Source organism: Nomia melanderi, chromosome 7, assembly GCF_051020985.1.
Source record: "Nomia melanderi isolate GNS246 chromosome 7, iyNomMela1, whole genome shotgun sequence".
Classification (NCBI taxonomy): Eukaryota; Metazoa; Arthropoda; class Insecta; order Hymenoptera; family Halictidae; genus Nomia; species Nomia melanderi.
In genome coordinates this window covers 17019857-17044474 of record NC_135005.1, presented here as the reverse complement: position 1 = coordinate 17044474, position 24618 = coordinate 17019857, and the positions used below count along the sequence as shown (strand labels likewise).

The 24618-nt window shown below is 41.7% G+C and overlaps 2 protein-coding genes across 13 annotated transcripts in view; both read right to left on the bottom strand.

Moving 5' to 3' along the window:
• Nucleotides 1-218: 218 nt before the first annotated feature.
• LOC116425163 (lipopolysaccharide-induced tumor necrosis factor-alpha factor homolog) lies at nucleotides 219-8925 on the bottom strand. 3 transcript variants are annotated; one of them, XM_031972493.2, is made up of 5 exons: nucleotides 8776-8860; nucleotides 2488-2540; nucleotides 1987-2140; nucleotides 1133-1277; nucleotides 219-798 (listed from the first exon to the last, which is right to left on the bottom strand). In XM_031972493.2, exons 3-5 carry the CDS (start codon nucleotides 2120-2122, stop codon nucleotides 696-698), a joined length of 384 nt encoding a protein of 127 aa, XP_031828353.1. In that variant the 5' UTR covers nucleotides 2123-2140; nucleotides 2488-2540; nucleotides 8776-8860; the 3' UTR covers nucleotides 219-695. The 3 variants fall into 3 exon arrangements, with proteins under 3 accessions (XP_031828353.1, XP_031828352.1, XP_076225241.1); XM_031972492.2 differs by lacking the exon at nucleotides 2488-2540 and having other exon boundaries at nucleotides 8776-8925; XM_076369126.1 differs by lacking the exons at nucleotides 2488-2540; nucleotides 8776-8860 and adding an exon at nucleotides 3819-4243.
• Nucleotides 8926-10544: 1619 nt separating this feature from the next.
• The window catches only part of LOC116425155 (uncharacterized), a 38165-nt gene continuing 24091 nt past the window's right edge, over nucleotides 10545-24618 (bottom strand). For all 10 annotated transcript variants that reach the window (XM_031972468.2, XM_031972471.2, XM_031972470.2 and 7 more), the window contains 4 exons: nucleotides 15442-15774; nucleotides 14164-14396; nucleotides 13096-13413; nucleotides 10545-12505 (listed from right to left, as the gene is read on the bottom strand). In XM_031972468.2, the coding sequence (XP_031828328.1) occupies nucleotides 12280-12505; nucleotides 13096-13413; nucleotides 14164-14396; nucleotides 15442-15774 (1110 nt within the window). In that variant the 3' untranslated portion in view covers nucleotides 10545-12279. The remainder of the gene's footprint in view (nucleotides 12506-13095; nucleotides 13414-14163; nucleotides 14397-15441; nucleotides 15775-24618) is intronic.

Here is a 24618-nt window from a genome sequence, read left to right as displayed (position 1 = left end):
TCGCAATAGGTGACGCCACCAATTCGGGATAAGGAAGTGGAATTCTTAAAAGTTATCATCTTAACGGTTTTTGAAATAAATTAGACACGACTATTCTTCTGTGTTGTTAATGAAATATTTAACAATCGGGCCGAGCGCGGCGAGTGGACGTCTTTCCTTGTCCCTCAATTCGATATCCGGCTCAGCGGGTTCCAGATGGGAAGAACTGTAGATATACGAACTGTTTTATATTTTATTGTATGAACATAATATTAATAAAAGATTTCTTATAAACAATTTGTAAATTTGAATTGCATATAAAAATGTGTTCGGTAGAGACCTCCCCTAGCAGCAATTGGATTATTTTTAACGTAAAAGTACTTAAAATAGCGGTACGTTATTCTTTGGGGAGGACTTCTTAAAACCTTTGCATGCTTATAATTTAATAGTATTTTAAATTATGAAAATAGTTACAATTTACACGTCTTAAATACAATTATAGGATTATATAATGTTCGTTGGGACAAACATCGATTTCGTAATCATTCAATTCGTTGATTATATATAATACCTTTGTAGAATGTGCGCGTATGTTGAATAACAAAATTATGCAAATATGCAAACATATTTTTCGACAGTTTCTGGCCCTGTCGACAAATGCTGGAGGGCAGTTCGGCGTTATAATTACGGTACGTAATTATAATTAAATATCTCTCTTAATTGTTCATCCTTCCCAAGTATGCTTTGCAAGAAGGACAGTAGTGGTTCTTCACCAGACAGGAATCGACGCAATAAGGGCAGGGCGAGCAACACCAAAATCTGCAACCAATTATTACTCCAGTTAGTCTTATTATAAATGAGAGTTTGATTATTATGCAACATGTATATATCCTATTCTAAAACTATACGTCAATATTTAACGCTTTGCACTCGGGAGGTGACTCAGTAACTTGATTCGACGCAGTAAAACTATAAATATCACTTTTCTCTTGTGAAAAAATCTGAAATATTTCTAGTGACAAACTTCCCAATGCAAAGGGTTAAAGAAACTGAATTCCGACCGTAACAACAATTTCCATGAATTCAGTTTCCATCTCATATGACATCCTATACCTTTGTCATACATTCCTTGTCCTACTAATAACATAATTACCCGATAGCGAAGAGCAGTAGCGCAAAAAGATGGGTTTTCATGTTTGATTCTGTTTCCACTCGTGTAAGGATGTTAGCGTGACAAAAGGGGCATGACATACGCTGTGGATCGCATCCATAGTTTTGACTTCCTAGGACGACGACACCTGTAATGTCAAGATAATTCTGTCATTAATACAGTAACTAAATTAAAAGCTAAATTGATATTTGGACAATAATGAAATGATAAAAATAATCCTGATACAATTTGAATTATTAAGAATAATCCTAAAATTGATCCAAACTTTCATAAATAGTTAATTGACAAACTGTCAACGACAAAGTGATTTCACAATTGTTTGTTTAAACATGAGTATTTACGTACAGTCACGTATGATCGACAGTTACTCAAATCGAATTTCGAACCGCGAACGGTCAGGTTTCGATAATTCGTTTTACGCGCCTTTGCACTTGGCAGTCTTCCGGATTATCCACAGCCGCTAGCTACAGTTCCATTAAAATTAACTGGTCGTTGAAGCTAAAGGTTTCTGACACGTTCCAGTTATCCAAGGTTTACTATGCAGGCGCAAGAAACTGAGCGGACAGTTAATTTTCTTTCAACTGTAGTAGCGATGCTGTCTACCTCACCCCTCTGCGGATCGAATTTTTCTTCATGATTATATTTTGTCACTCTCAAGTTACAACGACGTTAAACTTTCACGCCTGAGTGTACGAAAGTTTAAGTTAACTGATTACTTAATTTCATTCGCCACTTTGAGTGCAGAATGAAGTCAATCAACAAGATGCCAATACACTGATACGTGACTTGAAAGTTACACGGTCCTACAGAGGGTTAATTCGATGTAATTAGCATACTTGGTTGCTGTGGCGGTGGGTCGACGCCGTAGCTTGGAGGTGGTACACCATAGCCTGCCGGTGGGCTGTATACAGGTGGTGGAGGCGCCCCTGGGTCTATGAAACCCGGCCCGGGTGGTGGCATGTTTTTATCCATTGGGATTTTTTAATTTATCTGCATAACATAATAAAGAAAAACATTATTCAGGGCGAGTCATCTAACGTTTGCACGTGAAATATCTTTGCTGACTTTAACCCTTTGCACTCGAAAGGTGACTCTCAGTCACCACTTGATTTGATACAGCAAAACTATGAAGTTGAATATTTACTACTTTAAATTAAACTTTGTATTGCAATGTGAAATATTTAAATAAAATAGCTTTGTCGCTTAATTTATCTGTAAATTACCATTAAATTAGTTAAAACAATGTCGTCTTTGTCTCATCAGACAGTGTTCAAATATTTCTACTGAAAAACTTCCGAGTGCAAAGGGTTAATTACTCGAGAGTTAGAGATCAGCACCTAGTTTCCTTTTCTTCTATTGATTAAGCGATTGATGGATAATCTAGCTTCGTCTGTTGAAGGTTTTATACATTTCTAAAAACCTCCGTCCGCAAAGGGTTAACACGGAGAATGTCACGGGGGTCAACGGTGACCAACCAAATCGAGTTACTGTAGTTCATTCAATTAACCCTTTGCACTCGGAAAAAACGACATAAAGCAGAAATCTCTTGCTGAGGTTCATGCCCGCATTCACGCTTCTTAAAAATATCCTAAGCTACGATAAACATTCTAGATACATAAATATTTAGTACATAAATATTTTATTTCCTAATAGTTAATAGTCCCAATCTAGATGCTAAAGGGTTAAAGGGTAGAGAAAGATATCAATTATCAAATATTTACTGGAAAATATTCCGCCCGGCGTTTAATATTAGAAATTCCATCGAAATGCGGCAAATATTCTGCGCAGTGTTTAATATTGTTAGAAATTTCATCATGGATAAACATGTTTTTGTTGCCAGCATGATTACAATTACATAATGTCAGCAATCTCCTATCCTAAGGCAATCCTAATGCAATTACGTGAACGATTGCTTCATGTTAATCCACGTGTACAGTCGCAAGTGGCAATGTCGCATGCGAACGCCACGCTAAATATTATTAACACCAGAATCACCGACTAATTAGAGTAGCTTGTTCATAATTTCTCGTAAGAATCAGAAGAGTATATTTCTCACGATTCGAAGCAACGTGATTTCCTAATTCTAAATGAAAATATTCAAATAAAACAGCTTCGTCGCTAAATTTATCTCCGAATGATCGTTAAATTAGTTTCAAACAATATCGTCTACATCTCGTCGAAAAATGTTGAATATTTCCAGTGAATATTTCGAGTAAAAGGTTAAGAATTCATCGAATATAAATTCTGTAAAGAATAACAAGTACAATGCTTCTCAATCGTAAAACAACACTACTCAGGAAAAAGAACGGGCCGCCATATTGTCGGCACCGTCGAGAACAAGTGTTGCGTGCGGTGGCACCGATCGCGAAGAGTTCAGCCTTTGCGGACGAAGATTCTTTGAAATATACAAAATATTCAGCAGATGAAGCTAAATTATACATAAGTTACTTAAATGACAGGAAAAATAGGTGGTGTTCGAATAAATAAATTACTTGTTTACGACTTAATCTTCGAAACATGAAAACTTCATCTCGAAATGTCGACATTCTTCCGCAAAGGGTTAATCATTGAAACGAAATTTCCGGAGCGGATCATTTTGACCCACGTATGCACAACTACACAGGCCAAGCGTTAAAAAGCAGGCTGCGGAAATATGATACCAAGATACCTGATCTCTTCCAACGATAACTTTCATATGACTTTCGAACCGCACTGATTGAACGCGAGGTACAATCAAGCTGCGCGTTCATGATTTCGCTCGTATCTTCCGAGTACGCGTGCACCTAATTATTAGTTTCCATTCCACGCTCCCCCCTCGAACGATAAACATTCGGTATACTTAGAAACGATACATTTTTGTGTACCAGATAACGAATATTCACTTCCTCTGAACTTTTTCCAGAAATCCTGCAGAAACTGATAACTTCTACTTTTATCGCTGATTATTGCAATCTGTTGACATTTCAGGAAGTACTGCGGAGGTGTTCCGAACGGTTGGAAACGGTTTTCGGAACTTTGTTTCCTTAACGCTAGCAGCGTTCATTTCGATCTCTACAATTATAATATTCTCTTGAATCCAACAAATCTAACGAAAATATTCAAATGAAATTGAAACGAGCCGTTGAGTCTCCAAATATCATGCAGCGTATAACGTTAAATGACAATATTTATAGAAATAATTTAATTCTCTTTACGTTGAATGCAACATGCGAATGTTGCAACACAGAATGAAACGCAATTGCTCAATTAATAGAAAAAAAAGGAAAATAAGTGTGATCTCTGTTCGAGTAATTAAATCATTTATTTGCGATTCAGTCTTCCAAATACGAAAATTTTCGTCCGCAAAGGGTTAAACTATAAATCCCAGAATATTCGCAGTAGAATAGACTGTTTAATGAAATAACAGCGAGCACGATCGATACGAGCTTATCTTCGGTCGATTATACAGGTAGCTTGCCAAATCGCGAGAGACATTGTCCGGTTTTAAAATAACGCCACGTAAATATAGAACAGAGCTTCGTTAATCGCCTACGGTATTGTGTTCGAACGGAATCAGCAGCGAATGAGAGCAGCCGATAGTTAATGAGAAAGCAGGAATAATACACGAGAAATCGGACGAGTTGTATCAACATTTTAATGAAGCTTTTGTATATATTATATAATAAAATACTATGTAAAAGTTACGTTCTCAGTTACACTTGAAACGTGTGACTCTACTACTATCAATTGTTTTTATATACCTTTCCACTGCGTCGCGATGCGCAATGAAACTTTTATGACCGTTATCGTTAATATATCTTGATAAACATTTCGAGTCTCGTAAAAATATTACGACGCGTCTCGATGTTCCAGCTATGGTGATATCATCCGTGTTTCTGCAATTAGCGTTAAGTGTTGCGGTAACGTGTGCACTTAATTGGTCGTTTCTGTTTCTAAACAAGAGACCACTGTTTATATATATTTATTATATAGTAGTTGGCATAAACTTCGAGTGTATTATACGTCACTATTTTCTAGTAAACATGACTAGGAACCATTACAATTCCTATTTATCATGATACTTGAACTCAACACTCTTAATCATCAGTGATTATTGCAATTGTTGTCAAGCAACTTGAAAACGTGATCGACGACCTTCACAGCGTTCACCGTTTCCACTTAACAGTTTATTACTCGAAAGCTGTTTCGTATCAATATTTTATCGATGCACCGTAAACAGTTTCATATTAAGTATTCAACTTTTTAATACTGCACCAAGTCAAGTGTTAATTCAGAATCATCTCTCGAGTGCAAAGGGTTAACCCTTAGCAGTCCTATGTTGAGTCAGACTCGACATTCTATGTTATTGCAACCTCTACCTGTTTTAACAATTTTTTCTATATTTATCTGTAGTATCACAATTGTACCATTTAAGGGTAACATTTCAATGACTCCGAAATATTCTTGAATAAATAAGTAGAGCGTCATGACAAAGTCATTTTATTTAAATACTTCCTACAGCGACACAACGTGTAATTTAAAATACTAAATGTTCAACGTGTTCATGTGTTCAAATGTCAAACGTTGTCAAATGTTCAAATGTGTCACCTCGTTGTTCGCATTTTTCGAACTAAATTCCCTGCGATAATTCTATCGCAATTGCGGAACCTGTAGATTTAATCGGCCTAATCGATCGAGTCTTCCTCTGATCGTATATTTTTTCCGGGAACATTAAAAATTCAATATCGTATCCGACTGCTGTACGGAGAATAAACGATAACAGATAAGATAACTCGCGATAAACGTTTTTTCCCCATGAAAGCGCGCTCACCAGTCAGCCGGCAGGAATGTAACGTGCTCGAAAATATCTTGAACAAGGTGTGGTCTTATGGGACGATGTTTATCGATCGATTCGGCAAGGACTACATTTCGACTGCCAAGAATTAGAATGGTGCGTGTCACGCGATGCGCGACCTTGAAAATACCAAGCTCTACCTCGGTCCCTCAAAGAAATCTCAGAATATTTTCCTTGTCGCGTGTGTGGCATTGAGATCAAATTATAATCCAGCTTGCGTTTGTGATCTTTCTGACACTACCAATAAAGGGCTACAGATACTTAACCCTTTGCACACGAAGATGATTCTTTGAAATATACGAAATATTCAGCAGATGAAGCTAAATTATATATCGATTACTTAAATGATAGGGAAAACAGAAACTAAGTGCTGATCACTTGGTGTTTGAGTAATTAAATTATTTGTTCATCACTTAATCTTTGAAACATGAAAACTTCATTTCGAAATGTCGACATTCGTCCGCAAAGGGTTAACCTTTAACCCTTAAAATTCTGAGTCCTAGCGTTAATTAGTATTAAAAACAGTAGATTAAAATAGTAGTCCTAGTATCAGAGCAGAGTGGAGATCATCCATCAGTTTTAGGGAGGAAAAATCATTTCCTTCGTAACACCTGAGTGACCTTACGTCATTGTTGTGCCAGCACGCCGCGTGGTTTCAAAATCATTAGCACACCGAGCGGCGAAAGCAACTTAATGATACAAAAATTTCACTGCCAACGAGGAAAAAGCATTATATACGTGTATTTCCTTTTTCCTTCAGGAAGTAACGTGTTTTCGGGGATTTCCAAGTGATCGAGCGTGGCTCGCTTAATTATGAATCAACTTCAGCAGATTGTAAGAGTACATTTCACGAAGAGACACGTCATTCTCGTGCTCTTTAGAACTTAAACGATCAACAAGGCTTAACCCTTTGCATTCGACAATATTTTTCATTGAAAATATTCATTACTTTCTAACTGAATATTAACGATATTTTTCGCAACTAACACAATTTATTATCTTCTATAAATTAAGAGAACTATATTACTTCGATGTTTTATGTTTTGATACATTACACAAGATTTACCATTGAATTGAAAATTTTATAAGTTTGCTGCGTCGAATCAGGTGGCGACTGCAAGATGTCCTTCGAGTGCGAAGGGTTAAAGGCTAAATGAGAACGAACAAAAATTCGAATATATTGGCGAAAGAAACGAAACAGATGGGGATGACGTCACGACGATATGCACAGCCAGGTACGAAACGTTATACAATTCGTGACCTTAAAATATTTAACGTCAAGAGAATTATTTAGCGACGTTTTTTTCCTGCTTGATCGCATGAGAGATCCGTTTGAACTCTTAATGCAAGGAAGACATGTTTTAATTTACTTTTTATATATGAACTCATTAACGTTCGCTACCAGCGTCACATACTTGTGACGGTCGTGATCTTGTATTTTTATATAATGAAAGTGAAATTGACGCTAGATTCACGAGCTAATTTGAGTTATATTGAATTTTATAAACATTATTTAAACGGACCAACATCGATCTTTCTGGGAACAATAGAATAAATTTAGCGTTAATCCTATATTCTTATTAGAAATTATAAACTGTGACATTGTAGTTAAGAACTCAATGACTCGTTTCAGTTTCAGTTTTCTAATATTTCGTTTAGATTTATTAAGAAATATAATTGAGGAGACCGTCATCGAAATAAACAATGTTTCATTTCCATTTCATTTAATCGCTAACGAGTAAATATAAATCGGTTTCCCTTGTATCTATCTGTTTATTGTTTCTCTTCGAATACGTCACAGTGTGAATCTTAATGAAGCGCTATTTTGGCCGATTGTACGTGTAACCTTGCAATTTCGGGACACCGTAGACACGCGGTAATTACGAGAGTTATACATTTCAGGATGGGCAGCCTTCGAAAACTGGTTGTTTTGTTGTCCAAGCTATTTTTACAAGGACTGGCATCCAACTGACACCTTGGTCGACCGGTTTATACGGGAAAACAAAATACTTAACTCTTCACATGACTTTAAACATCAATCTTTCCGTTCACGATTATTCAATTAACGATCAATAGAATTATCCGTATAACACGACATGTTACGGAAATATTCTTCGTACAGTTTTGCCACGGCAGAACCGTAATCGCATCGACTCGACTTTACGTTACGCCCATGCGAGTGTTTACGCTCGAAAAGTCGAGCGGTATTAAAAAAAAGAAGCTAAAGCAATCACGAACGACGGCACAGAGGAATGGAATAATTCGTTCAATTGTTATTGCGTGCATTCATTTCGCGGCAGCGCCATTTCTTGCGCCACTGTTAGCCATAGAAGCAACGTGACACCAAAAAGAGAAATTATATACACCCTACGCGCAATTGTACACCGCGACTCGTATCTTGCGACGATCGATAATCGAAATAACTTTTTCATCACACGTGTAATCGTTCCGAGGAAAGAAAATGAAACAAAGATGTCAACGTTTCACGTGATAAATAAATGAGTCGCAGTATCCTGTCGCGATCCGCCAACGCTATCAACTGTGAACGGAAGTTTCGCGTAAGGAGAAGCAGCGAAATAGAAAACCTGTAGAAATAACGGTCGTGGGATTCTTGAAAAGGATTATTTGTTTCCGGGTGTTCCGAACGGGTGCCACGATTCAACGAACACAGAAACGGTAACACAGGCAATGGTACTTCGAGCATTCGGTTCACGTTGATAATTCGGTGCCGGTTGAACTTAAAATTATCCGGTGCGCTATTTCACCAGTTGTTTTCCTCTCGCACAAATACCTGTTACGGCGACGGATGCACACACTATACACGCGGAATCGTTGCGAGGTACGGCGGCGTGACGATAGATAGAACGCTGACGTCCGACTAGCGGCTTGAACTCGTCGGCTTTCACGCGGCTCAAATTTTGTACATGGCCGGCACGCTGCTATCGGCGCCGCGGACGAAAAGTGGGAGGCGTGTTATATTTCTCGAATCAGGCTTCTGCGAAGTGACGTCGGGGAACACGTAAGTGTCTGGTTATCCGCGATTTTTCCTGCGAAGACAATGGTTGTTTTGCTCCTACGATTCGACGGGGAAAGAATACCATGTACAGATTGAACGTTACCATTATTTTCGGAGGGAAACGTCGTGCGCGACGTTGGCGTGTTGTCATTCGTATGGACCGCTGATTCGGTTGTCGATTAATTGCATAGACAGTGTATGCAAAGGTTAGGTATCAATGGGATGGAAATTACAGATTGAATGTTACCATTTTCGGAGGGAAACGTCACGAGAGACGTTGGCGTGTTTGTATGGACCACTGATTCGGTTGTCAATTATGTAGACAGTGTGTACAAGAGTTACGGTTGTCAGTTAATTATATAGGTAGTGTATACAAAAGTTACGTATTAATGGCATGGAAATGTGCCAAGGAATGTCGATGCTTCTGTATGCATGGTTCTGATAGCTACCTGTTAGGTTGACTTTATGACGTAACAGGGGATTCCCTGGAAAAGGAAAACAGTAGATTAGAATTTGTTAATGAGCGTTAACAGTATCTCGAGGGGTGAAGTGTTTAGCGAAGCAGAGGTCGTGAGGATTATTGTAAAATGTATCTATCGTTCAGGTGTACTCCGCGTTGTTCGCGAGAAGGCACCTGAAAGGAATGCGGATCGCATTGGTCAGCTTTCACCTTTTTATCTCATTTTCTATACTAATTCGCTATTCGTTAATACGGTTACATAACTAATTAAAACTATAAACGAAATCTCTAATGAGAGAGCCCTCTTTCCCTGTGCCATCCTGGGAGACTTCTTTCAAGCAACAGATGATAAGTATTTTGAAGGGAATAACGATGAGCAAATGTAAAGAAATTATATTTATGAACTGTTATAATCGACAAACATGATTTCCATTAAATTTCCATGTTTTTTCCTTATATTACGAATGTAGTATACAAGATTTATTTCTACTAATTTGCTTAAATTGGTAAGTTATATGAAACAACGGACATAATATCGAAATGGTGCAGAGGTTAGATTGATGAGAAGATTCTATAGGATTAAGTGGGTACAGACTTTATCTGTTAAAAGTTTCCTTGGCCTTATCTTCAGTTGGTTTGGTTATTGTTTCATTTAATTTCCAATGCAAACATAGAAAATAACGTTAATTGTTAAAAATATGCATACACTGAAGGGAAACGAGCGTTATACAACGCTGGAAAGAAGGGAGCTAGGGAGAATTGGGTAATTCAGAAATAGAATGAAGAATGTTCTAATTATAGCGATTAATTTGTATGAATAAAGACGAGATAAAGATATTAACAAGATAAGCTTCTAGGAATGAGAGATAAGATTAAGAGATACAATCCTGGATAATGTTAGCAACCTTTACCAGGAATGTATATTGATATGAGTATTATATCAGTTAATTATTTTCGTGTCATTATATCACGCGGTAATATGTTCAATTGCTTTTTATCTATTACTGAGCTGATCTTAACGTTTTAAGTGGATGGAAGAATAATAGGATTCAGTCTTCTTACAAACGAAAATTAAGTAAACGACTCAGTGTTATATTTCATCTATATTTGATGATTTATCTATGCTAAGTGATTCCACGACTTTCGTATTAACTTAACATGTATTCAGGCAGTCGTCTCAATTTTACAATTTCTTTTCGGAATTTTCCTCTGGATCATTAACATTCGAATCATAAATAGAATAAAAAAATATGTACAAAATATGCGATAGTCTCTTTGCGAGCAGTAAATTTATGAAGGAACCCAAGTAAACACATTGTAACCGAAATATCTATACGGGAACCGAAGCGACTGTGAAGTAAATTTCTATCGACACTGAACCAAATCCATTGTTACCCTGAATGCGAACTTATCGCGCGACAATCGGTTAATGTACGTTTCTTGTTATTCGGTGATTATATGTAAACCGTTCAATTCCCACTCTAATCGATTCTGTCCCATTTCAAGAACGAAACTCGTCTATTTGGTATTAACGTACGCGTATACCATCGTATACAAAACCATGAAATTCCTTGGACAAACACCTTCGCTACGGGAAGAATCTCCCCCAAAATTTCGAGAACGCTAGAAAAAGGATTGTACCGTTCAACGTTTAATAACTTCACTTCCTATCGAAAAGAATCAGACGGCCGTCTATTGATTACGTTCCAGCGTCCGTTCTTCTATAAAGTACACTAATTGTTCTTTGGCTAATACAACAAGTCACCCTAACAACAACAGCACAAATACAACAACGCAAAACACGTGTCGCTGAACAACAAACATCGTTTTAACGTCCAATTGGAAACAAGTGATTTAAACAATTTCGCGTCGAACTTTCGATATTAGTCAACATACTTTTTTCCATCTACGATTTAATATCATAAACAACGAATCGGATTCGAGCCGATCAGTCGTTGATAACCATTCAAAAATTCAATTCCTACGTAATGTTACCAGGCTTGACGGTCGACGAATTAGCCAAAGTGTATCACACCTATGGACAGTAATCTACTAGTAAAATGATCGGAGGGCGACGATCATTTTCGAGGAAAACATTCTATATTTAATAAGTATAGCTCGAAATCTCTGGTCGTTAACGCGTTTCCGTAATCGATATTACTGCTATAGCTTTACCGAACGAGCCCGAACTTTGTCGAAGGAGCTAAGACGGAAGGGAGACGGAAGTAACGGTTAGATAAAGGGCGTTCTCGCAAACTTCAACTATCGCGCGCCACGGAAAAGACAGTATCCGGTATCCAATTGCAAGAGTTTCGCTGTGCTCTGTCCAACAAATTACTATGCAACAATCAAGAATTCTTCCTCTCTGGCTACTCAAACTCGCATTCCTTTTGGATACCGTCTTTTGCAGCACGCGTACCTAATTGTATCTGCTAATCATTGAAAACTAACAATTTCACTGCTAGACCAATGGCAGCCCTTCGAGTTTATTAGGCGACGCCAATTATAATCGCACGCCTCTCTGCTCGCGCGTACGCGTCGCGGAGCCCAAATCGCTCGGTTCAGCTATAGGAAAGGTATTCGTTCGCGGTCTTATAAATATCAATACGCTGGCAGTTGTCGGATTGGTGTCTACGTTTCGACGGTATTCGCGAGGAATGTTCGACGGTACTGTCACCGGTCAAAGCGGCATAATTTCGATGGACCAACGACGAGGCCGAGAAAAGGGAGGGCGTGGGGGGAGCACTAAATTTCACGGTGATTTCGCACTACGTGTTTCGTGCACGGTGCCTCGACGCGTTTCTCAGTCTTCGGTGCGTTTACGAGGAACGATCGGACGCGGGCTTGCACTTCGGCTTCCGGCCGAGCAGCTTGCGAAACGACGAGGTCCATCTGGATCGCGTGAACGCCGGCGTGCTCTGCTCGTCCGGCTCGCTGCAGCTCAGCGATTCGCTGATCTTCCTGCTCTTTCCGCTGCTGCTGCTCGTGCTGCTACCTCCGTTCTCGTAGCATCGTGACCTTCGGTCGCCGATCTCTGAGGAAAACCTGAAACCGATCTTGCGTTAACAGTCTGACCGTTGCTTAACTCTATCTTATCGACGCGGTACGATTCAACGTGATATCTTAAGGGAACTGGGCGTGTAGGTACATACAGATAACAGGTTCCGTGCCACGGAGATTTTATATTATATTTTCCTTATGAACTGTATTTTTGATGAAACATTATATTCAAGTTTCTGGCGAGTTCTGTATATTGTGATATTGTTCCTTTGTGTTCTAGCTGCTTTATGCATATCACCATCCGTGACCATGAGTCTCTTAACACTAGAACTACCAGATGGGTCGGAATGATTCCTGATTTCCTTTTATGCGATCATTGAGAAAGTACAGATTCCTCTCTGAGAAATCGGTAAAGAAGCTGATTTAGTAATACATTGAAACATAAACCAATTGAATCTTAACCAACGCAAAAGTTTTATAGAAATTTGGAAGGTCAGTTTAAGTGCTTGGTAGTTCTAGCGTTAAAAATATTTTCTTACAGGAATTGTACTATACATGGTACGTGATACTGAACGTGTTAGTGGTTAGTAGGTGTTTTATTTGTACCGAACAAGCGAGTTAATTGAAGTGTATACCCCGAATCGGAGGAGAAGGCTCTAGCCGTAGCTGGGGCGCTAGAGTTAGCCGACGATAAGGAGATCTCAGCGACCGGTGTACTCGGATACGCTTCGTCGTCCGAAGCGCTGTTACTGCTAGTGGTGCTGCTGCTGCTGCGGTTGCTACCGACGGCGCTGCTGTCCACGCTGGAATCGTCGATGAAGCTTATTTCTCGGTCGGCCAACGGCGAATTGGTCCTCTGTCCGCGCGACGTTGACGTCGTCGGCGTTGCGCTGGGTCGCAGCCAGGTGCGCAGATCCTGCAGCGGCGCTTGAAGGCACTTGAATAGATTGCCGCTGAAATTGCGAATCACTTCTGTATTACCCAGACTATCGGTCACCGGTCAAACCATTGACTTTGCGTATAACAGAATCGCGTTCCAGTAAGACCACTCTTAGAGTTCCATTAAGTAAGTGCAAGTGTACGCTGTCTAAAAGTGCCATTCTATCGGCTCGTAGAATCAAAGTTTATTTATATGTCTTCTTTTAATTCTCTATTTTCATTAGCTGCTTAGAAATGGAAAACGGAACGATCGCGCTATTTACAATGTTTTCGTATAAAAACAGAAGTTTTCTATTTGAATTCTTTAAATTCTTCATCGAAAGACTTGGTTAATGTTTCCATAATGGTCGTCCCATTCCCATAACGCGAGACGATTATGATTCCACAATGTTCATTTAGCAGGTATTCCCACAGAGCAGGAAAACCACGCTTGATATTCTATTTGTTAACAAGGTGCTTCGTGATTATGTACCGTGTCACGGACATGCATAGTTGAGAAATTCGAGATTAATGTTCCGGCGAGGAAATGGCGACATCATTTCTTATTGCGGAGAGATGCACGGCCCGCGGATTTATACGGTTTCGAAAGAACCTTTGATCGAGCCGCATCGATGACGCGCGGAATCGTGCAAATCTCTTTCGTCGATCGCTCGCGCGTTAAAAAGTGGCCATTCGCTCGGCGCGCGGCGTTTACTCGATGGAACTCTAAAAGTGTCACGCGACAGGGAGCCAAAAGGATGGTTACAGAGTAAAATGGGACCTACTCGTCGCGATAGTCATCAATCTCCGCGAAAGTGCGACGCGCGTACAAACAAACGGAACACCGGCGACGACGACGACACGACGTGGCGTGAAGAGTCGCGGCGCGCAGATGCCTCGCGGCGTGTCTCAGCGTGATCGTCTCGCGGGTCAGGGCTGCGACGCCTTCTTCTCGCCTGCGTCTTTCTTCCCCTAACTCGCCCTGCTCCACTCGCAGCTTCTCCTTCAGCACTTCGTTCTGAAAATAAAACAACACCGGTACATTTCGTTAGAAAAAAGTTTATTCTCTTAAATACGAAACGACGAATGAGCTAGCCTTCCTTTGATCAACCCTTAACCCCTTGCGGCCCGAGTGCTCTTGGTTTCTCACTTTGAGGTTCACGTTAGTGCATTCAATTGCAGCTTAATGTGACGCTCTATTTATTTACTCAAGAATATTTAGGAGTCGTTGAAATGTTACCTTTAAATTGTACAATTGTGATACTACAAATAAATATAGAAAAAATTGTTAAAACAGGTAGAGGTTGCAATAACATGCTCTTTCCTAGGTTCAGTGTAAACCATACACATTGCTAACAAAAACAATAATGTTTCGTTTTTGAACACAACCTAATGACATTTATGTTTGTTAAACCATATTAGAAATCTCCTCGACTCTGCCACGATATTGTAAGGTTCAGCTACCATTCCATCCTACTTGATGCAATCCTCTTAAGGGAGCACTTTAGGTTTGAATATTATACCTGAACCTCTTGATTATACACGAAAGCTACTATGGTTGCGTGCAGTAGCTAAGTATCTTTTCGAATGGTACGCCATTATAGCGGTACAATTCTGTTGCTATCGACAGTTGTGCACATTGTAGTCTAACGTAATCACACAGTGGGAACTTCTATCAGTCTCAAATCATTATACGCATACCTAACTAACTAACTACCTAAATAACTTTTCTGAACGGTACACCATTGTAGCGGTACAATTCTGTTCCTGTCATCGTTAGCTGCACATTGCAGTCTAATCTAGTAATCACAAACTGGGAAATTCTATCAGTCTCAAATCATACGCATACCTAACTACCTAAATAACTTCTCCGAACTAAAACTAATCGCACGAGTTACGTCTTCTGCGATACAAAAAAATACGTTTGACAATCCTGCGCAACCTGACGCGCGAATTCCGTTGAAATCCGGTTTGAAACGCGAATGCTGGAATCGATGCACCCGATAATTCATTCTAACGAAGGCTGGTTCATCATCCACCTAAAAGACTGGCCGCATTTTCACCTCTCTCTCGAGAGCGTCCCGCTCGGCGCGAATCACCGTGGCCTGCCTGACAACATCCTGTCGTGCTCGTTCGAGAGTCTGTCTCGTAATCTCGTTCTCCGCGAGCTGCATCTGCAGCCGGCGCAAAGCCACCTCGCGTTGCCTGTCCAGGCGGTCCCGTGCCGCCACGCAGCTGTCCCGTTCGCTCTTCGCCCGCTCGGTCTCCTCCTCCAGCCGTAGACTCCGCTCTAGCTGCAGGAACAGCTCGTCCTCTTTGCCCCGGAGCTCCGACTCGCAGCCCTCTAGCCGCTTTTCCAGGACACGTCGAGTCTCCTCCAACTTGTCCCTCTCGGCCTGGAAAAGAACGTCACGGGTCAGGGACATTTAAGCTGCCGGGACGCTCGCGTCGCGAACGTCTTCTCGCTGTTAGGCTTTTCGGGGAGATTAACGCTTTGACTGGCACGCCATCCGAATTCGGGTGACACTGTTACTTACGGAAGCTTGGACGTGAATTTTCTCGCCGACCGAGCAAACGGAATTTTCTTGGATATGTGGGATGTAAGAAACAGTGGAGCAATCATTAACACTACCTGCCACGTCACCCAAATTTTGGTGACACTATTTTTCACGTAAACTTGAATATGAATTTTCTTGGTAACGTATCGAACGAACCGAATTTTGTTGGATGTATGAGATGTAAGAAAGATAGCAGAGCAATTATTACGAAGAATTTTGACCTTTTAGTTTCTACTTAAGGAAGAAAACTGTTTCGAGTACATGGCAGTTATGACGAGTGCTTCCTTGGCAGTCAAAGTGTTAAGAAGAATCTTGACTTCTCAGTTTCTGGTTAACGAGGGAAACTGTTTCTAGTACATGGGAGTTTTCATGAGTGTTTACGTGAAGTCAAAGTGTTAACGCGTTGACGTAAAGGCTGTCTATAGACGTGCAATGCTTGTGAATCTAGGTGCAGATGACGTCATCGGCCGTCCTATATTTAAAATAAATTATTTATTTATTTACGATACTATCTTGATCGAACTCGAGAATCAACTAATTAGAAAAATTGCTTCTCTTGCCTGTCTTTGTCTATCTAGATCTTTGTATTGATTTGTATCTTTGGTTGATTCATTCAAATCCGAGATAAAGCCTTTGTTTCATTTCTGCTGGTTATACACAACGCGAATAACATGAAATTAGATATTACAGAATTAGTTCGTATTCTTCGCAATGAATTCCATCGAGGCACTGTGAACCGATTCTCTGCGTTACGTTACCTTTTGTAAAATGGCAATCTCTCGGTGCCGCCTGAATGCAAAGCGAAAAGAGCGCCGCGTGCAGCGCGTTAAAGGCTCGAAGCACGATATAAAGTAAAATACGCCGCAACGACTGAAAGATGTTACCGAGACGTGACCCAGTTCCTAAATCGTATCACCTAACAAGAGTGCAATTCGCAAACGCGACCTCGCGGCGAACATGACTTCATTTTCCCGGCTGATCTCACCTAGTTCGCGGATCAAAAATGGCACCCGGCGCGCACGGGACGCGACAATGCGCTTTGTACCGTACACCGATACTATTAATAGCTTTGTTTTTCGTGTTTCCGTGGAACGACGGGACGGTAAAAGTCGTCTATTTCCGCTGCACCGATCGCATCGAGAGCGTACGATATTTCCATCGACGACGTTTGACCATCGATCGACGATATCAGTGGCACAAGACACACCGAGGAACGAATCGAGAGGTGTTCCTTATCGTCTCCGATTAGATACCGCGAACACGAGCAGGGCAAACGGCGTCTTGACGTAATCGCATACTTGACATAGGCACGAAAATCACGCGACAAGATGAACTTATTACGTGCACCGACTCCATTGGAGGCGACCGATAAAAAAGAAAAGTAAAAAGAGGAGGGAAACAAACGCGCTTATAAATATGCACGCAACGAATCCTACTGACTACCATTGAACAGTCGGCGGAAAGTTACAATCCGTCCGCGTGGAGTACGATAATGCAAGGATGATCGTTACGGATTCATAAATTAACGTAGATTTTCACGCATTTACGGGAACTCGAACGCGCAACGTTACACGGAACGCACACGAGATAATATATAAAATATCCAAACTGTAGTATTCTTTATGGTACTCATTTGGAAAAGGTATTTCCCGCCGTAATTCCGCTCGTCTAATTACGCTGCGAACAGTTCGGATTCGAATAAAGTATGATAATCTCCCGACGCAGTGGTTGTCAACCGTAGCCGCGTTGCGAATTCACGGCGCGTAGCCTCGAGCCAGCCGAGTTAATAAACCTAATTAAAAAAGAGGATAGAAGAGAACGCATCCAGTATTGCATCTAATTTCATGCCCGTTGCGTCGAAATGCATCCGTTTGTTCCTCCGAGGAACGCTCCGAGATGTTTGCACGCGGGAAAGGTCAGCGCTACCGCTTCCGAGGCGAATTTCATTGTTCCGTACAGCCCGCGGAAGCATTTTGCGGATCGCGTAAGCGCGTCCGGTGTGTATTTCTGTTCGGTGAATCATCCGGACACCTCGCCGATCGGAACAGCACTAACGTGCAATTAAAACGAGCTTGCGTCATCTAGCCTATACTGGCCGATCCGTCGGCGATCGACAATCTTAATCTTCTCTTCCTTGCGAGACACATAGACCTTCGAGTGTCTTCAATGAATATTCCTATTCCAACTCGATCTATTTTTCATTTATTTAGCGTTACTCCGTTTCTTTAATCAGAAGTTAACTATTGGATTTAGTAGCATGATTTAATAGGAAAATTATTGCTAGACTCTGCGTTCCTTTTTTTCAGTAATATTTCAAAGGTGAACTGAGGACTACGTTAAATTAATATTGATCTCCAACCAGAAGTTAATTCTCGAATTTAACCATTTGCACTCGAGAGGCGCCTTACAGTCGCCACGTGATTCGACGCAGCAAGCTTATAAAATTTTCAATTCAATTAAACCTTGTGTAATGTATCAACACATAAAACATCGAAGTAAAATAGTTCTCTTAATTTATATAAGATAATCAATTGTGTTAGTTGCGAAAAATATCGTTAATACCTAGTCAGAAAGTAATGAATATTTTTAATGAAAAATCTTGTCGAGTGCAAAGGGTTAATAGCAGCATAGGAAAATTGTTCCTAGTTTATGCGTTCCCTTTTTTCAGTAATAATTGCAACGCACATGGTAAACCGAGCACTGCGTTAATCGCTGGTGTCTATCAGTCTCTGATAAATGTTGAAACACTGCGAGTTGATGAAGATTCCTGAGGTGAAAGGACGTGCGCGTGATAAATGAAGGAAATAAATCACACGTAATCATACACAGACGGGAGTAACAGGATTCGTTTCGTATCAAGTACCTCGCGGAATATTCAACATATCAAGAAATCAACGCGTCATCGCTGAATATCCCCTCGGAATCGCGTGAAACTTGTTCGCCGTGTTGCGTAAACGATCACTCGTTAATCATCGATACGCCGTGTCTCGACGAAACGCAAACAGGTCGTCATTCAGCGTCTCGATCATCCTAGACCTGGCCGGCCATCGATGGCGGCGTATATACATACGTCTAGCTCGAGTTAACGCGGCTCCGAACAAGACGACGAGGAATCAATCGGCGCGCTGCTCCTGCCGCTTAAGCCGCGTTCATACTTTCGCGGCGGATGCGACGATTCTTTTCAATTTAAATGTCGCGCTAATCTATCATTATCCGAATAAACAGTGTTCTCGACCGCTCGGCCGATCGATGTTTATCGTCATCCTTATTATCGTCCATCGATAAGCTACGGAATTCTTCGAAATCTTTCGATTCTATTGCACGATACAAGAAAACTGATAGATGAATGAAAAAGATAGTCGATTGTCGATCATTTTATTAGGGTTTACGCGAATACTTTGATTAGTATCAGTATAGTAGTTATTAGTATTATTCGTATTATTATTAGAGCATTTTATTAGCATTATTCACAATCTTTCAAAATGACACTAACGTTTCAACCCTCCGCGGTCGAACGCCATTTCGAAATGTTCCTATGCAAGACTAAGCCGCAGACAAGTTTCTATTAATTAAGCAATCGATATCTAATTTAACTTCGTCCATAGGTACCATACATTTCAATCTTCGTCCTGAATTCTCTATCGTTCCTCGAATTCGACACCGTCGAACGGAAACGAGATGCTCGCCGGAACCCGCCTCTCGGCGGAGCGGCACGTTCGAAAAACGATCGGCGTACGTTCCAGTTGCGATTGTCCGCGACTGTGGATCCGCCTTCAACCGGTCGAGGCGAGGCGCGTCTAGCACCGCGCTAGATGCCGCATTGTAGGTCAACTTAGGTGGGCAAAGCCAGCCGCGGAGAGGTTGATGAACGCCGTCACACGGGGCGGACGGGGAAACAGATTTCGCGGGCGGAACGGAAACGTCGGCCGGCCAGGGAGCCGAAGAAAGTCGCGGGAAGAAAAGAGTGGAGCGAAAACGGGGGTGAGGGAGAGGAGACACGCCGGAAAGACAAGACGCCGCGAGACCGCAGAGGGAAAAACCTGCGCCAACGAAACGCCACCGATTCGTCTCTTTTTCCACGGGCCTCTCCTTTTCACTTCGCGTTTCTCGGCGTCGCTCGCTGCGGTCTGAACCTTCTGCGCCTGAATCCTGCGGTTTCGCAGGGAGATCGGCGGACGTACAAGTGGCCGCGGGAGGAGGAAGGCCAAGGAGAGACCGGTTGGCCGGCGAGGGCTGTCGCCGAGCCGCGACGCCATTGATACGGCGCGCAGTGCCGTCTGCGGACGAAACCCGAAATTCGACTGTTCGCGCGAGGAAAATTGAAGGTTACCAAGGTGTTGCTAAGCAGTTACCGTTATACAAAATGGTGTTCATTTGGAAAATACTAATTTTCATCGGTTCCGTTTCTGTATTTATTCAACGTTGGAATCGCGATCTATTGTCATTGGAAAAACTCGATAATCTATGATTAGTTACTCGAACAGTAAGACGAGTGCAGAGTCTGTTTCTAATATTTAGGGGTTAATTGTATGGTTTAACTTCCTATGCTAAGTTTTGAATACTGGGAAGATTCTTAAAAAATTGTACTAGCCTTTCCGCGGAATATTTCTATATTGTTGATCACTTCTATCGTCTGATGTTTCTATAGTTATCGTTCCTTTTATAAAGCAGCGAACAGCGCTATAAAATAACCGAGGAACCCAACTGAAAGGTGAGGTTCAAAGGAGAATTGCGAAAAGCGTAGTCAAAGCAGCAGAAATCTGAATAGTCCGTGATGTAACGAGCGCGTGAAGCGTCCGAGTCGAACGCAAAGGGATTTCTCATGCCTGGAAACGAGCCTGTTCATTGAAATCGCGAAGAGAAAGCTCCGGAGCCTGGCCGTGAAAAGGACACGTCGGTCGGGGACTGTTTCCCGTTAGTTTCGTCCGAAAATTCAGGGTTGCACAGCGTGGTACCGTCCGCACAGACTGCCAGGTGCCGTTCGGTTACCGTTTACGACGTGATTCATCCCCTATTTTAGGGACCTCGCATTGGCAAGCTCCTTGGTCCTAGAGCTGTTTAATTCATCTATAAACAGCACGCCGAGTACCTCGGAGAGGATTTCGAGGATTAAACTCGATGGCCGTAAACGTGTCGTAAACCCGAGAATCCCGGGAGCACGGATTGAAGCTTCGAGTGCCGTACCTGAGTCCTGTTCCGCGAAGCACTAAAAGCCTTACGAGATTTTCCTGGATGATAATTTACTGACGGTTTCGCAGAATGCCGCGATTAACCTCTTAACTGCGGTGCCGTGGACTCGCAAAAGACAGTATTGAACCTTATTAATTCATCCAATTTAAGAATACGACGGACCTTTGGAAATGGGAAGGTCACGAACGGTATCGTGTTTGCGTTGATAATTAACCGTGGACAATGTTAACCCTTAACGGAGGCATGATACCAAATATCGTTCGGTTAGTCTCGTCGCTGTCATTGTTGTAATTTTGATAATTAAACGCGTTAAGTATCGCGCCGAATCACTTCCGTAAATTTGTTTCCGCTTGTTATCTATGCTACGGTACTTTTTCGCGGTAAGTAAACTTGAAATACTTCCGGTTAAGGGTTAACACTCGACTCGAGGCTTGGCCATCGAGAACACTCGTGCGGTGAGTGGTCGAAACCGAGAAAGAAACGAAAGGAATCCCATTTTCCCGAGTTTCGAACAGCGACGACGGCCGACCGTTCCCTTCTGGTAATTCTATAGTTGTCGCGGGTATCGAATGTATCGGACAAATCTTTGTTTAATCTGGATTAGGTTAACCATGTTAGCGTGCGGCGGCCTCCGTTTCCACGGAACAGAGTCGCTATCAAATTTCTCTGCGCGGAGCGTGCGAAAGCCCCAGAAAAAACGCTCGAGACCTTTAGCGCGCCGCGTGGGAGAGAGATTTCGCTTCTGAGACCCGCGATCGGCTGACACCGCGAGGAAATCGAGGTGCGCCGGATGTTAACGTTCACCCTTAACGGACTGAGAGTATTTCAAGCCGACTTGCCATCGAGAAACACCGCAACATAGACAACACGCGGAGAGAAATTCACAGAAATGACTTGGCACGATACTTAACACTCAACAATACCGATTTCTGATTTCGTTTTTCGCAACTGAAAAGGTACTCGATGCTTCATTAGCAAGTTACTAAGGTAATTGATTCAGTAATGCCCGGAATTACAATTGATTCGAAATTTCAATAGATGTATTAGAGTTTCTACGAGGTTAAAGTCAAATCAGCTGCTAGGTAGTTTCAGTGGTAACCCTTTGCACTCGGAAATTTCTCACTAGAAATATTTAACATTCTTTGAATGAATAATGAAAACTAAAGCGAAACGAAGAAGAATTACACGTTTGTCTCAAAAAATAAATAATCCATCGTTGAAAGAGTTACCATTAAGAGTTTTAAGATGACGCGTATACTCGTCAAACACAGTTAACCCGTTAAGGTTTATCAACCTCGGCCGAATGTTGGGATGAATTTCGTAGCGTTTCATTATCGCGCTCGACGCGTAAAGGAAACTACAAGAATGTCCCCTATCCGGACGAGCGAAGACCATCGTGGACTTCCAAGTTAAAAGCGTGTGGCGTTTCGACCCTTGTCTCGATCAAGGCACCACCTGCAGCCCTACCCAGCGACCAGCTAAAAATAGCTCGGGGCGCGTTAATGTAATTACTCGACCGTCCCATCAAATTCAACGCCAATCAATCGTTCGAATCTTCGGCCACAATTTCTCACGTCGGCTCGATCGATCGTGGTTAAAATCGACGATTAAACGTTCCATGAAATTACCAAGAAAGTCCTTGATTAAGCGAACGTTCCCGTCGACTATGGCGGAAGACGCGTTAGTCGCGTCGAATCGTTATCATTCGCGCTTTATCGGAACTTTGAAACGTTTTACGATCGGCAGATTACTGGCATCAACGAGAGGAATGTTTGATACGAATGATATTTGAGAGGAGGAAACGAAATTAGAGGGCGAGCAGTAAAGAGCGGCCATCTTGGGAGGAATCACGTGGAACGAGTCGGTAAGAATTTCATCCAGGGGTAAGATAATTAGTCCAAGGTATAACGCGTGCGCGTAAACACCGGAAGTCGGCATTAAGTAATTATTATACACGGAATGATTGGAATAAACGGCGACAGAAAGCCGCGGAATCCTTCTCCGGACGAGAAAATGCGATCTCTCCGCTATTACAGAGTCGTGAAAAAGGAGTTCGCCTGGAACTCGGCTATATGCGATATCCACGGACGACGCGCTACAGTTTCTTCCATGCTACGGGGCGGCGATGGCATTCCCCATTTCGCGAGCAAATGTTTCCGAGTCGATACTCCAAGGAAAAGTTTCTACCTCTACGACGGGAGTGGCGCGTCTTATCGACAGATTTTTCTTCGTTTCCTCGCCTCTATTTTCGCCTCGAAGAATCTCGAGTGGAAAGCTTTCCGTTTTCACTCGGAGATTTCTATGATATTCTCGACATTCAGAAGTTATTCAAAACGAAGGACGAGTGAATTCAATCTGATTTAGTTGACGGATAAGTAAATCGAATTCGTTATTCTTGCTTAGTTTGAGTAACTTTAGCTGAAGATAGTAACTCGAGAAACGTGAATGTCACTGCTTTGTTATCAATCGAACAACTTGAACACGGAACAACTATTAACCAGTTAACTGTGTTTGACGAGTATACACGTCATCTTAAGACTCTTAATGGTGCTAACCTTTACAACGATGGATTATTTTTTGCGACAAACGTAATTCTTCTTCGTTTCGCTTTAGTTTTCATTATTTGATTTGATTGAGCGCACAATGAGAGATTTTTTAAACTAAATTCCACACTTAACTGGTTAACACGTTGTCATGAAAATATTGTGTTCCTGTAGAATTATTCCTGTGTAGCAAGGAAAAGCAGGGACAGTTAATGATTCGGCGTTACAATCGTTGCATTACATTATTATTAACCTTGTAAATTAGGGATCTAAAAATAGATTACTAGGATACGTATCCGCGTAGTTCCATCGATCAAAACCGACATAAATATTCACCAAACTAATGTTTATGAAATCCAATACCCATCGAATATCGTCAAAATTCATTGGACTAGGATATTGATTGGAATTGCATGCATCTCGCATATCACGATTGTCTTCGAGTAATTCAGAAGCGTCGATCATTGGTGACTGCAATGACACTTAACGCGTTAATTATTTATTCGTTATCGTTACTCGAATAAAGTTTCAGTCGCGCACCGCTCGAGATTGCATCTTGATTTGCCCGGTGCCGGGGCGCAAGCTGCAGATAATCATCGCGCGGACTAACGAGATCGCGGAAGAGCCGTCTCGCGTCTCCGCAATCGTCTCGAGGATTAATTGCGCCATTACCCGGCACCCGGCCTGTGAATTTCTGTGAAATGTTTCGGCGAATCGAAACGGCCGCTCGAAAACAGACTGCGGGACACGTGACGCGTTAATTCCTCGCCGCGCCATTGTTTCGGCCGTTTTATCCCTTCCGTTTGATCCTTTCTGTTCCATTGTTCGCGATTATCGTGTACCGTTCTCCGGATGCTTCGCTCGAATTCGAGCGAATTCGTTCTTTCGGGAAAGTAGACACTTTTAACCCGTCGCACTCGAAAGTTTCTCAATGGAAACATTCAACGTT